The sequence below is a fragment of the Hypomesus transpacificus genome, chromosome 10 (assembly GCF_021917145.1).
Source record: "Hypomesus transpacificus isolate Combined female chromosome 10, fHypTra1, whole genome shotgun sequence".
In the NCBI taxonomy this organism is placed as follows: Eukaryota; Metazoa; Chordata; class Actinopteri; order Osmeriformes; family Osmeridae; genus Hypomesus; species Hypomesus transpacificus.
This window is the reverse complement of record NC_061069.1, coordinates 2373243-2386573: the sequence shown is the minus strand read 5'-3', so window position 1 is coordinate 2386573 and position 13331 is coordinate 2373243. Positions and strand designations below refer to the sequence as shown.

At 38.9% G+C, this 13331-nt stretch overlaps 2 protein-coding genes across 2 annotated transcripts; one reads left to right on the top strand and one right to left on the bottom strand.

Moving 5' to 3' along the window:
* Positions 1-89: 89 nt before the first annotated feature.
* On the bottom strand, positions 90-2330 carry LOC124472631 (HIG1 domain family member 1A, mitochondrial-like). Its single transcript, XM_047027593.1, has 4 exons — positions 2064-2330; positions 1228-1314; positions 906-1040; positions 90-734 (listed from the first exon to the last, which is right to left on the bottom strand). The coding sequence occupies exons 1-4, from the start codon at positions 2170-2172 to the stop codon at positions 661-663; spliced, it is 405 nt and encodes a 134-aa protein (XP_046883549.1). The 5' UTR covers positions 2173-2330; the 3' UTR covers positions 90-660.
* Positions 2331-10247: 7917 nt separating this feature from the next.
* LOC124472559 (5-beta-cholestane-3-alpha,7-alpha-diol 12-alpha-hydroxylase-like) lies at positions 10248-12918 on the top strand. The gene has a single exon (XM_047027480.1). It carries the CDS (start codon positions 10293-10295, stop codon positions 11826-11828), a length of 1536 nt encoding a protein of 511 aa, XP_046883436.1. The 5' UTR covers positions 10248-10292; the 3' UTR covers positions 11829-12918.
* The last annotated feature ends 413 nt before the right edge of the window (positions 12919-13331 follow it).

Here is a 13331-nt window from a genome sequence, read left to right as displayed (position 1 = left end):
CGGAATCGCGTGCAGATGTTCCTTGTAAAAGCTCCAAAGACAAATGGAATGTATTTAACAGAAAGTGCTGAAATAATATTCAGCATTCATTTACATTTCCAATTCTTTTATTGCATTCCACCAGCACACAGTGAGAATCTGAGCTTCACGTTATTACCTTACCGACTTTTTCTGTGCAACACTTGCAAGGCCTACTTATTCCTACATTTCATTGAACTTACAAAAGTACATTTCTTAAAATCAGCACTCGTACACCAAGACTAATGAAAAGACTACATGAAAATAGTAACAATTAAATTCAAATCTGTTTGAAATGTAGCTTTTAGGTAGTGTATAGGTAGAGTGCACATCTTGAGTGTCTAAATTGTCACATACTCTTAAGGCCAGCCACTGATAATAATGTGAAATAAATTAGTAATTTTAAACCATTTAACATTGACAATCAGAAAAGTAAACCAGAGAGTGACCAAAAAAGCAAAAAACTAACAAATCTACCCCAACCCGAGCACAAAAGAGTATGTTAAAACTGTCCATTGCTCATTTATGTGGGGTGTTCAATAAAATAATATGTCCATATACAAATTATGGCAAATAAGTAATAAATTAACCATACTTTAACACCTTAATATGAGGTAATATTAAGGGACATACAAAATGTATTTATTTGTGTGTTAAAGCCTTCTGTTCTTCTCTGGGTTTTACAATGTAATCTTTGTACATGGAATAGAGGACACCTGAAACAAGAAAGACAACACAATAAGTTACTTTATCACACACAAAGTGCCTTATCATGCAAAACATTGTAATGATGAATGATAATCCATGTTCACTCAGTTACTTAGTAATTGCATATAGATTAAACAACATACAGATGTTTTGTAAAGTTAGCTCATTTATAAACATACCAATGGTCATAGCTCCCACCACAAATCCTTGAGCTGCTACACGCATGTGGATGAGGTGTACTGACATCTTCACTTCTCCACGATTTTTCATCTTCAAAAGTCTGTATCCCACAATAGCAAGGAATCCAGCCATTCCTTTATAAACCCAGAGTACATGTTATTATGGTTTAATACTAAAGGGGATTGTTAAATCATCTAAACAGTAAACACTTTACTTAAACAAGTACGTAAACACAGAAACACACTTCTAAATTAACCGAGAACGTATGATAATGATCAATATGTTTTTGGATGATGTAACCACTCAATGCATTTTACTTACCCACTGGAACAAATGGATTTTCCTTTGCCTTTCGCATAAATGTAGACTCATACTGGTCATAGTCATCTGAAGACATCTTGGCAATGGCTTATAAAGAAAACAAATTGTTTTTCAAATGATGTTTACATTATGTATAGAAAGCACTATACATGGACACATAGGTCTAGATCTACCTGACAACTATTAATACTTTTTTGAAAAAAGATGATGCATTTATACTAAAATGTCTACTCTTATAGCCTAATTCACATAAATCAATCATTAGACTCCTGCCAAGATACTGTATATTGACCCTGGAGTCCTGGGACAATATACTTTAGGAAGCAGGGGAGAATCTAGGTTCCCACTTTTGGGGGGGCTAAGCCCCTAGATAAATCCTATAATCTTTCCTGTAACCCAGGAAACCCATTTTTGAAAATTACCTTTTAAATAGTGTCGTTCAGTGAATTTTAGGAAGAGAAATTAACAACAACAACAACAAATTTGGGGGGGCTAATTAAACTTTTGGGGGGGCTCCAGCCAAAATAGGGCTAGATACGCCCATGGTAGGAAGGCTAGGCTACAGAGTTACAAAACAAATTACATTATTAACTATTAAGTCCAAGGACAAATACATGGCCACTTATGTTATCTTTCTTAAGCCCATTTAATAGATCAAATAACAATTATCATTGTCGAGAGCCCAAAATAAAGAACAAACGTTAATTCCATAAACGCATTTTCATCGAAGGTCAAACTATGAAAATAGCTATTTCAAATCAGGTCAGATTAGTCATAAATGTTATTGCGAATAGTTCGATCAAGTTGACTGAAAATAATACTATTAATATTCTTACCGTTTTGTTCTGTTGAACTAATAGCTTGGCACAGGAAAAAGCTAATCGCTTCAATGTGAGAACTGTGAAGTGAATACCGGCGACTATTTCTCACGCTCTGATAGTGCATGATATAACCTTTCAGAGCGCACGCACATGTGACGTTACATCTGTGAAATGTAGTCCAGGCGACATAACAAATAATGTTGCCAATAAACACTATCACAGCAAATCCTCAATTATATCACATTTGTATACAAGTCTATAATCACGTATTGCAAGATCAGGGTCTTCGTTTATTTATCCGTCTTTGGATAGTTATTTATATTATCCTTACAGAGGAAACTCTGATTCCCAGCAATCCAAAAGAAACGCGTCACACAGCTGTGTGGTGTGACGCAAGCGGTGATCAGACAGTGCAACGTGCAATTTCAGGACAGAATGTCCCATCCCTGCTGAGGCTTTGAAGATCCTATCCGATGCTCGGATTTCTCGTGTTAAAGGGCGAAATATAATGAATACACACCCAGTTCAACCACTTTTTGTCTTGCCATGTCCCTGACTTGGACAAATGTAGTTGCAGCAACCCCTCTAGTGTTTTGTGGACTATGCAAATGCATCTAGCTATTTCCTTTTGGGGAACACCTCCATTAAATATATTGCTTTTTGAAGTGATATACAATGAAAAACTTTGATGAGCAACATTTTTTCTTTTAAAAAGTCCCTGGAAAATCTACTGTAAAAGCATTGGGACTTTTTCACCCGTCAGCAACAGTGACCTGGGGCACAATAATACAACATGTTAGATTCCAGATGTCTGTTTATTTACTAAAAGAGTTTGGATGTCTTCTTGATTTTCGAGATTCAGTAGCCTAAACAGTTTTAACCAAGACAGGGGAATAGACTATCAAAACAGTAGCACAGCACTTACAAGATTTGTTTGGGAGAAAGGGGAAATTGCGGTGCAATTTCAGACTGCATTTACTCTTATCTGAGATACTATAAGATAAACATTTTTCATTTTCAAACATACGTCTTCAGATAATCTTTTATTCACATTGTATGCACTATTTGTGTTTGAATGACAATTTCATGTTTCACCACCAACACAAGAATCATGGAAAATAATGTGTTGGTGAATATGACCCCAACTCTGATCATAGCTACTGTGTGATGGGCTTTGGACCGAAAAACTTAGGTCAAAGCATTTGGACTGATCTTTCTATCCCTTACACAGAATTATTTTTCTTGCTCAGCATTATTGAAAATTCACTTTTTTGTTTCACTTAAATCAGAACTCACACAAAACATATTACCTATGAGTACTGCCCTTGCCGATATTTTGTTCACAATGACATTACAATGTTACGCTGTTTATTCTCACAGTGAATGGATGTTGGGCAACATTGATTTAGTTTGACTACATTTACAACCTCAGCATGATTTTCACTTCTTGCACTACTTGTTTGTCCCGTTGCAATTGTTTTGTCCTGTCACATGCATTGCAGATGTGAAGGCCGGAAATGCATGTAGTCTCATTTATTTCCGTGCTGTTTTATGTTGTTTCATGTTGCACCATAGCCCTGGAGGAATGCTGTATCTTTATCATTGTACACTGTAACATGTTCATGATTGGAAATGACAAATAAAACACACTTGACTTGAACTATAGCAGTATGGTTTTTTACTGTTTGTTTAGGTATGGTAATACATTTAGGTGTAGAATAGAGTTTGTCAAGGAGGACCCACTCTTCATCCATAAGACTTTGAAGTATTTGGTTTTAGACTTGGACGTTTTCTTTTTTGGCTGCAGCACGATCTTGGACATTTAATAAAAAGAACAACAATGGTCAATATTATTTGACATATTTTGACCATTTCAGAGAAGACCACCACACATGTACTTTGGATGATCAAGTACATCATAAAAAGATAATCAGTAAAAAGTTTAAGATGAACATGGTTTCTCCTACAATTTTCTATCCTGCATTTTTTGTACTTTGGTTCCCTGTTTAACTATGTCTTGTTTCTGTATTCTGTGCAGATCTGGCATGCATAAAGCTGTGCCTTACACCTAGACTATGGCATTCAGATCACAGAGTGCATTGCTTTCAGTTATAGTTTTATCAACTCTGTTGTGTATGTATGCAGGTTACTCTGGGGGGGGGGGGGGGGTGCCCATATCTCCTTAGTCCATGGAGATAAGGTTGAGTTCAGTCTCACTACAAAAATACTGCAAACATGCAATATAATTGCATGTTTTAGGACAGCGAATCCGAGCAATTGTCAATGGAGACACCTTTGTTAATCTTACAGTGCATATTTTTCTTATTTAGTACTTGATCTGTTCAGGAAATTGGATTGACAACACCCTTCCCACTCAACTTGTTGTTTTCAAGATGCCAGCACAACCTTTTTCATCAGTATCTTGCGGATCCAAGGCAAAACTCAAAAGTATCACAGTTTACACGTAACACACAGACTAACTGCGTGAAATAAACAATGCTATGAATTTGGCACGATGTGACAAAGATCTTGTACTATAATTCTAAACCATAAGGGGGCGACATGTTCTTTGATTATGTGATGATGAAAGAACATGTAAGACTAGTTCCTTGATATTTTCCTGAACAGTTATTTTTTATATCCTCTCAAAATATCTGATGATACTGGATAAATATGTAGTGTGTGGAACAATACAAAAATTGTAGGTACAACATTTAAGGTGCACAATTAGATCAAGTACTCTACACTTTCTTTTATACAAATATCAACGTCAAATGTTTTTATAAAGCACATAAAAAAAACTAAAAAAAACAACAGTTGACCTAAGTGCTGTACAATCAAAGTAGCAAAAGCCAATACAAACACGAAGACCAGTTTATCTGACAATAAGACAAAGCAAAGCAACTCTCCCACTGTGTCGCTAAGGAATAAAGATGTTTTAAGGTCTGATTAAAAAATTGTCCAGCCTTCGAAACGCCTTCTGAAGTTTGGGTGCTACAACTGCAAAAGCATGATCTCCCCAGTGCTTCAACATTCAGTCAACCAGAAGCAATGGGTCAGTAGACCAGAGTAACCTTGATGGAATGTATGGTTGTGAAAGATGAGGGAGATAGGGTCAAGCAAGCCCATTTAATGATTTGTTTGTTTTGTTGCACAAAAACCTTGAAATCGATCCCAAAACATACAGGGAGCAGGTAAAGGGAGGTCAGTTCGGAGTAATGTGCTCTTGTTTGATATGTGATGATATGGCTAACACCAACGTTAAGGGCATTGCAGTAGTGAAGTTGGTTCAGGATAAAGGCATGAACCCTATGAACCTTTCAAAATCATGTTTTTTTTAGGACCCTAGATAAGAGCCTCATTTGAGAAGAAAAAAATATAGATTCTGTGAATGAGTGTATCTGTTCCCTAGTTTATAGTAACTTTCCATTTTGACCACTGATCTTTTACAAATTATAAACACATCCCTTCTCTCAGATGTCTTCCCAGTTTCCACTTCCCTCAGTTTTAGTATTACTGGATCTTACATTTACATTTATTCATTTAGCAGACGCTTTTATCCAAAGCGACTTCCAAGAGAGAGCTTACAAAAGAGCATAGGTCACTGATCATAACAACGAGATAGTCCCAAACATTGCAAGTAGCCAAAACATGAAGCATACATTGTGAAAAGCTAAACAAGTGCCAAAGGGAAGACCCATAAGAGCATGCAGTTATACAAGTTACAAATTAAGCAACATGAACCACAAAAGTGCAGGCCTGTACCTGTAGAAGAACAATCAACAGTAAAATATTTCACAGCGAGTACAAGACTTAACTTTGTTATATCTAACCTAAAAGAGCAACAAGTCATTTAATAAGAGTCATTGTGATCCTGGAGGAAACTAACTAACAAGTCCAGCCAAGCATTCTTAAGTGCCGTTGTACTCCCGGAACAAGTGCGTCTTGAGCCTTTTCTTGAAGGTGGGGAGACAGTCAGTGTCCCTGATGGAGGTGGGGAGCTGGTTCCACCATTGGGGGGCCAGGCAGGAGAAGAGCTTGTGTTGGGACCGGGCAGTCTTGAGCGGTGGGACCACCAGGCGGTTGTATGAAGAAGACCGTAGGTGACGGATGGGGGTGTAAGGTTGCAGGAGAGACTTGATGTAGACGGGTGCAGTCCCGTTCACTGCTCGGAAGGTCAGTACCAGGGTCTTGAATCAGTGCTGCATCTTAGTGCTGCATTCGACACGGTCGATCATGACATACTACTAGACAGACAAAAACTATGGATAGGACTCTCTGGCGCAGCACTTAACTGGTTTGAATCTTACTTGAAGGGCCGAATACTTTGTGGCTGTAGCTATCTACAAATCAGAGCTGACGAGGATGACATGGTGTTCCCCAAGGTTCAATACTGGGGCCTCTTCTGTTCAACATCTACATTCCACTGGCTCAGATTATAAAAAACAAACAAAAACAACAAAGTGTATTATCATAATTATGCAGACGACACACAAATCTACATAACTTTATCACCTGGGGACTATAATCCCATACAAGGGCTAAGTAAATGCATTGAAGAAATCAACAACTGGATGTGCCTACATTTTTTTAAATTAAAAAGATTAGATAGAAGTATTTTTTTTTCATCCCAAGGACGAGCGATTGAAAGTCAGGGCTCAGCTTCAATCGTTGATGTTAAAAACCACAAACCGAGATAGCAATCTAGGTGTAACTGACCTCAGACTTCAACATGAACAGCCATATCAAGACAATTACAAAATCAGCCTACTATCACCTGAAGAATGTATCAAGGGTTAGAGGATTTATGTCTCAACAGTATTAGGAGTTACTTGCCTATGCATTTATCTTCAGTAGACTCGACAACTGCAATGGTGTGTTCACAGGTCGCTGTAAAAAGTTAATCAGAAATCTGCAGCTGATTCAGAACGCTGCAGGCTCGAGTCCTCTCTAAGACCAAGAAAGTGGATCACATCACTCCAGTTCTGAGGTCTTTGCATTGGCTGTCTGTCCAACAAAGAATTGACTTTAAAATCATGCTGCTGGTTTATAAAGTACTGAATGGTTTAGGGCCTGAATACATTTGTGATCTTCTGCTATCTTATGAACCATCCCAACCCCTCAGGTCATCTGGGACTGGTCTACTTTGTGTTCCAAGAGTCAGAACTAAACATGGAGAAGCAGCGTTCAGGTTTTCTGCTCCACATATCTGTAACAAGGTCCCTGAAAGCTGCAGGTCTGCTGAGACCCTCAGCTCCTTTAAATCCAGATTGAAGACTTTACTGTTTGCCGTTGCCTTTAATTGAACCAGATTGAAGGCTATCGATTTCTGCTTTTCTTGCTTTTTAACAGTTTTTAATGTCTTATTGAATGTTTTCTTAATTGTTTTTAAATCTTGTTTTTTTTGCATTATTGTAACTGGGTCATATTTAGAAGTTGTTCAGTTTTTTAGTTCTAATGGGACATGTCTCCTTTAAATGCCAGAAATCTAAGACAACATATATATAGACCAATTATTTGTTTGTAAACAATCGGGATGCGCGCAACGCGAAAGGATAGCATTATAAATGGCAAAAGGACCACACGGATAATACAAATAGTTAGAGGATGACATGCCTCTAGGAGAGAAAGCGATTACCCAATGATCTGTCGCATCAGAATTTTGATTTGGGTCACGAAAATCTTGACATTTGAGTGAGAATGTCGCCCGGTACAGACCGCATAGTCGAGCGGCAACCATGTCGTCATGTCACAAAGTTCATAATTTTCACTCCATTCTACACCAGAAACGTCAGGGAGGACTGCCTAATGTAGATACGAGTCTGGTGAAGAGAGCCAGAATCTCGGATTTCTTTAACCTGTCTGTTTCATTCGTCATTTGGCTGAGAAAGCGACCTCCGTTAGCCAGGTTAGTTTTGCCCGATCACTTGGACAGGCTATTTAAGGGTATCGGGGTCAAGTGACTTTTGTGCATAGACAAGTGAACGTAAATGTATTTGTCCAAAGGCCAAGAGCCTCAAAAAGTTAATATCAAGCCCTGCAATCCAGTGGCCAGAGATATATGATGACCTGAACGACACTTAAAGAGTAATAGAACGGGGAGAAGTTCGTCTTTTGCAACCCACATGCGCAGTTGAGACTGCTTGACAGTTGTGTGACGTAGGGTGATAATTGGTCTATAGGTAGTTTCTTGATTGGTGTCGTATTGAATCCTGGGTAAGTGGACAGGAGAGAGCGTAGTGCATCAAAGAAGGTGGCTGACTTGAGGGAAAGTTGGTGGTTTTTTACATAATATTACGTGTAAGTGGGACATCTGTCTTGAAATACTGTAATAGTAATGTAACAGCGTATATATGAGTTTGTTTTGGAAAGAATGTTTAATGTAGAAGTTAATGTGTTTGGCTAAGAAATTAAGTTTTATACGGACTGTATTAAAGTGAAATGTGTCATGTTTCACCTAGCAGATTAGCCATAGGCTACTGGTATCAGCACACGAGTTGAGGATCGGGATATGTGCGTGTTAACAGCATGTAAGTGGGTATTATTTATTTGAACATACTGGTGTATATTTTGGTTTTATGTAATTGTTAGTGGTGTACTAATGATGTTTTTGTATTTGTCTGTTTTTAGTATCACCACTACCGTTTTGTACTGCTAAAACTTACCATTTATTTTATTTTCTTACACGGCTATTTGGGCCACAGTTTTGGATAGGCTTAGCGCTAGCTTGTGTACCTGTTATAAATCTATCAGATAAAGAACCCTGCTCTTTATTTAGTTGGACTTGTGTGTTCTTATTCCCCGCCAACATTATGTTTTGATGCTTTTAATAGTTTTATGCGAAGCACTTTGAATTGCCTTGTTGTTGAAATGTGCTTTACAAATACATTCAACTAAACATGCCTTGCCTGGCCTGGCCTCTATGGAGGATTATAGGGGCCAAAACTAAATAAATAAATACTTGGATAAATAAATAATTATATAACACAAAGCTTAAATACTTGACACAAAATATATAAATGTTACATGTATTTGTGTGTATATATATATATATATGTTTACGTTTTCATGTGTTTACGTTTATTCATTTATACTTACGTTTATTCATTTATACTTACATGTATTTATTTATACTTACATTTATGTATTTATACTTACATTTATGTATTTATACTTACATTTATCCACGGTGAAACTTCCTGCAGCAAAATAAATCTGTCGTCCCCCCGTCACAAAGTCATGGGGCGGGCCTCAGGCACCACTGGGTCAAAATATCAGGACTCATTAAAGTTTATGTAATCCGGCCTGGATCGTCCTTGTGACAGTACAAATGGTTCTAAAAGATAAGATATATTTGTATCATCTGCATAACAGTGGAACGAGAACTGTGAGATCTCAAAAATTTAAATAAAGAAAAACAATTCATACAAAAAAATCTTAGTGACAACAATGAAGTTGACAGTGATTATGTTTACGTTGCTGTCATTTTGGGCTTGTGTCGATACTTTCTCATGGTTTCAAAGTCTGACCTGTAAAGGATAGATGGACTATTTTTAGCCAAGTGTAAGTACAGCTCATTTTTATTCTGCTTGGTCTGAAGTCCATGAACACCCACACAGCAACTCGTAATAAGTTAGTTAGTCAACACATTTTTACACATGATTTATTTCATTTAGTTTTATGTAACGGATATCCACAGTACAGATTAACGGCTGATTAGTGAATAAGAGTACTTTACGGTTGTTTCCCTGATGCATACGATTCTCACCTACGTCAGAGATTCATGGCCTTGACCGTTTAGCGCTCGAGGTTACAGGTAATTGTATGCATATTTCGAAATTGGAGTCAGATATTAACGAGTCACACTCACTGTCAACAAGTTGGGGTCAAGCACAAGCTCCCCCGCTTTACAGTTTTTACGACATCTCTGTAACAAATGTATAATCCTTATCTACTATTGTCATTAAAGACACAAACAGAATGGTAATGTTTTAAATAGCTCAAGTTGTTGGCTGGACAAAGTTAAAAGACCTGTAATAGAACATCATTTAGCTGCACAATTTAGTTGTTGGATTTCGCTGAATTGTGTTACATTCAAAACTTGAGCAAGGACACTTTTGGGTTCAATAAAGTGCAGTGCCTTTCGAATACATGCCGAATGCCAGGGGGAGGAGCCTGGTGTTTGTCTGTTGCGTTATAAGCTCTGAGTCCAGATGTGCTCGATAGCTGCAAGAGGAAAGTATCATGGGGTTTCTGCTGCCACTCCTGCTTGCTCTGGTAGCGTCAGTCCTAGGAGGGCTCTATCTCCTGGGATCATTCCGTCGAAGGCAGCCTGGAGAACCCCCCTTAGATAAGGGACCTATCCCTTGGCTTGGCCATGTCTTGGAGTTTCGCAGGGACACTGCAAAGTTCCTGGAGAGAATGAAAGCAAAACATGGTGATATTTTCACAGTGCAGCTGGGTGGGTTTTACTTCACATTCCTCATGGATCCCCTCTCCTTTGGGAATATTGTAAAAGAGGCCCGCACAAAGCTGGATTTCAACAAGTTCGCAAAGCAGCTGGTACAGAAGGTTTTTGGGTACTATTCCATGGAAAAGGATCACAAGTTTCTGCAGTTGACAAGCAACAAGCACCTGATGGGGGACGGTCTGGTGGTTATGACCCAAGCCATGATGAATAACCTGCAGAATCTGATGTTGCACGAAGTGGGCAAATCTGAGGACCAAAAGACCTGGATTGAGGCTGGACTTTTCATGTACAGTTACAACATCGTATTTAGGGCCGGCTACCTTGCCCTGTTCGGTAATGAGACACCCAAAGCCTCAGGGAGCTTAATGAAGGCCAAAGAAGCTGACAGAAGACAATCTGAAGAGCTCTTTCAGGAGTTTCGCAAGTATGACCAACTGTTCCCCAAGTTGGCCTATGGGGTGTTGCCGCCCAGTGAGAAGAGGGAGGCAGAGCGCCTGAAGAGGCTGTTCTGGAACATGCTGTCAGTGCAGAAAGTGAAAACCAAGGACAATATAAGTGGATGGGTGAGTGATCAGCAGCAGGTGAGGGAAGAAAACGGGATGCAGGAGTTCATGCAGGACAGGTACATGTTCTTGTTGCTGTGGGCGTCTCAGGGAAACACTGGGCCATCCGCCTTCTGGCTGCTCCTCTACCTCATGAAGCACCCCAAAGCCATGAAGGCCGTCCAGGCAGAAGTAGAGGAGGTACTGAAGGAGTCCGGGCAGGAGGTGAAGCAAGGCGGCCCACTCATCGACTTAACCAGAGACATGCTAATGAAGACTCCCATCATGGACAGCGCTGTGGAGGAGACGCTCCGTCTAACTGCCGCCCCCGTCCTCACGAGGGCCGTGCTCCAGGATTTGACCCTTACGATGGCAGACGGACAGAAGTTTCATATCAGGGAGGGCGATAGGGTATCCCTCTTCCCGTACACTGCTGTTCAAATGGATCCAGAAGTCCACCTCGACCCACACACATTTAAGTACGACCGCTTTCTCACACCAGAAGGGAGTAGAAAGACAGATTTCTACAAGGGCGGAAGGAAGCTGAAGTTTTACAACATGCCATGGGGAGCTGGGGTCAGCATATGTCCAGGTCGCTTCTTTGCCACAAATGAGTTAAAACAATTTGTTTTTCTCATGCTCATCTACTTTGAATTTGAGCTTAAGAATCCAGATGAAGAAATGCCTACGATTGATACCAAACGCTGGGGCTTTGGGTCCATGCAACCAACCAAAGATATTCAATTTAACTACAGGCTCAGGTTCTAGAACGTGCTTGCCAAAGCTTTTAATGAAACTTTTAAATATTGTAGGTTTTAATATCAATGCTAACCGTGTGTTAACCTATGAGAATGCATATTATTAACATGAATGCTTCTACTTTTTCTAACCTATATGATATTTACATTAGACATTTAGTCATTTAGCAGACGCTCTTATCCAGAGCGACTTACACTAAATACAGGGACATTCCCCGAGGTAGGGTGAAGTGCCTTGCCCAGGGACACGCCATTTAGCATGGCCAGGAAACCGGCAACCTTCTGATTGGTAGCCCGTTTCCCTAACCGTTTCCCTAACCGCTCACCTATCTGACCCCCCAGCCTATACTAAATTTAGAACATAATAGAATATCTTTATTTGTCATTGAACAAGTACAACGAAATTGAGGTAGCAGCTCTCAGACTCAGTGCAGTTGAAAAGTATAAAAACAAAAACAAGACAAAATATAGACTGAACTATACAGATTTACCCTGTAAATACTCAGCTTAAGTAAAAACAAGTAAAAACACAAGACATATTACACAACAGAGAGACAAATACAGGTCAGTTTTGTGCATTGTTAAGTGTTATGATAGCTCTGCGATAGAAGCTGTTTCTCAGCCTGTCTGTTTTTGCTCTGATGGTCCTAAAGCGCCTCCCTGAGGGCAACATTTCAAATAAGTGGTGACCAAGGTGTGTTGAGTCTCTGAGGATGCTGTGGGCTTTCCCGAGGCAGCGTGTTTTACAGATGTCCTTGTTAGTTTTGTTTTTTTGTTTTTTTTGTTAGTACTAATTTTCTAGTAATGTATTTTGTTAATACATTTTCTTATATACAGTGGAAGATATTTTAACATGTTGTTTATTCTTATAGAAGGCACTTTTATACAAAGCGACACATACATAGTACGCACACATAGTACATATACAGCAGTAAGTGCAGCAACAAAATCTACGCTGTATCCCTGGGTTTTTCAGTGTTAACTGAAAAACGATTGCACTAATGAGACTTTCTGGGATATGTATGTTTTTGTTGTGCTCTCATCTACCCTACAATTTTATTATTGTAATAAATGAGCTCCAAATTTTAATAAACATGCTTCCCTTTATCATGTTTTCCTTGTTTCAATACTGCTTAGTTGATGTAATATTGGGATTTTTACAAATTGAGTAGACTGTTTGATGATCACATTTTCTTTCTTAACTGAACTGAATATATATATATATATAGAGAGAGAGAAAGAGAGAGCGAGAGAGAGAGAGAGAGAGAGAGAGAGAAAGAGAAGAGAGAGAGAGAATCATTAGGGAACCAACAGAACCAAAACAGCTACCAAATGTAAATAACTAATCTAGAAAGAATAATGAGAGTTCCAAAAATTCACGCATGGCCCACATATGTCAATTTAAATAATTGGGGTACCAGGAAGACAGGAAGACAAACTTAGTCAAGCTTGTGAAGGTTTCTAAGAACAGAAACAGAAAATATCAAAGCGCCAGTAAACTCTGTGGGAAGAA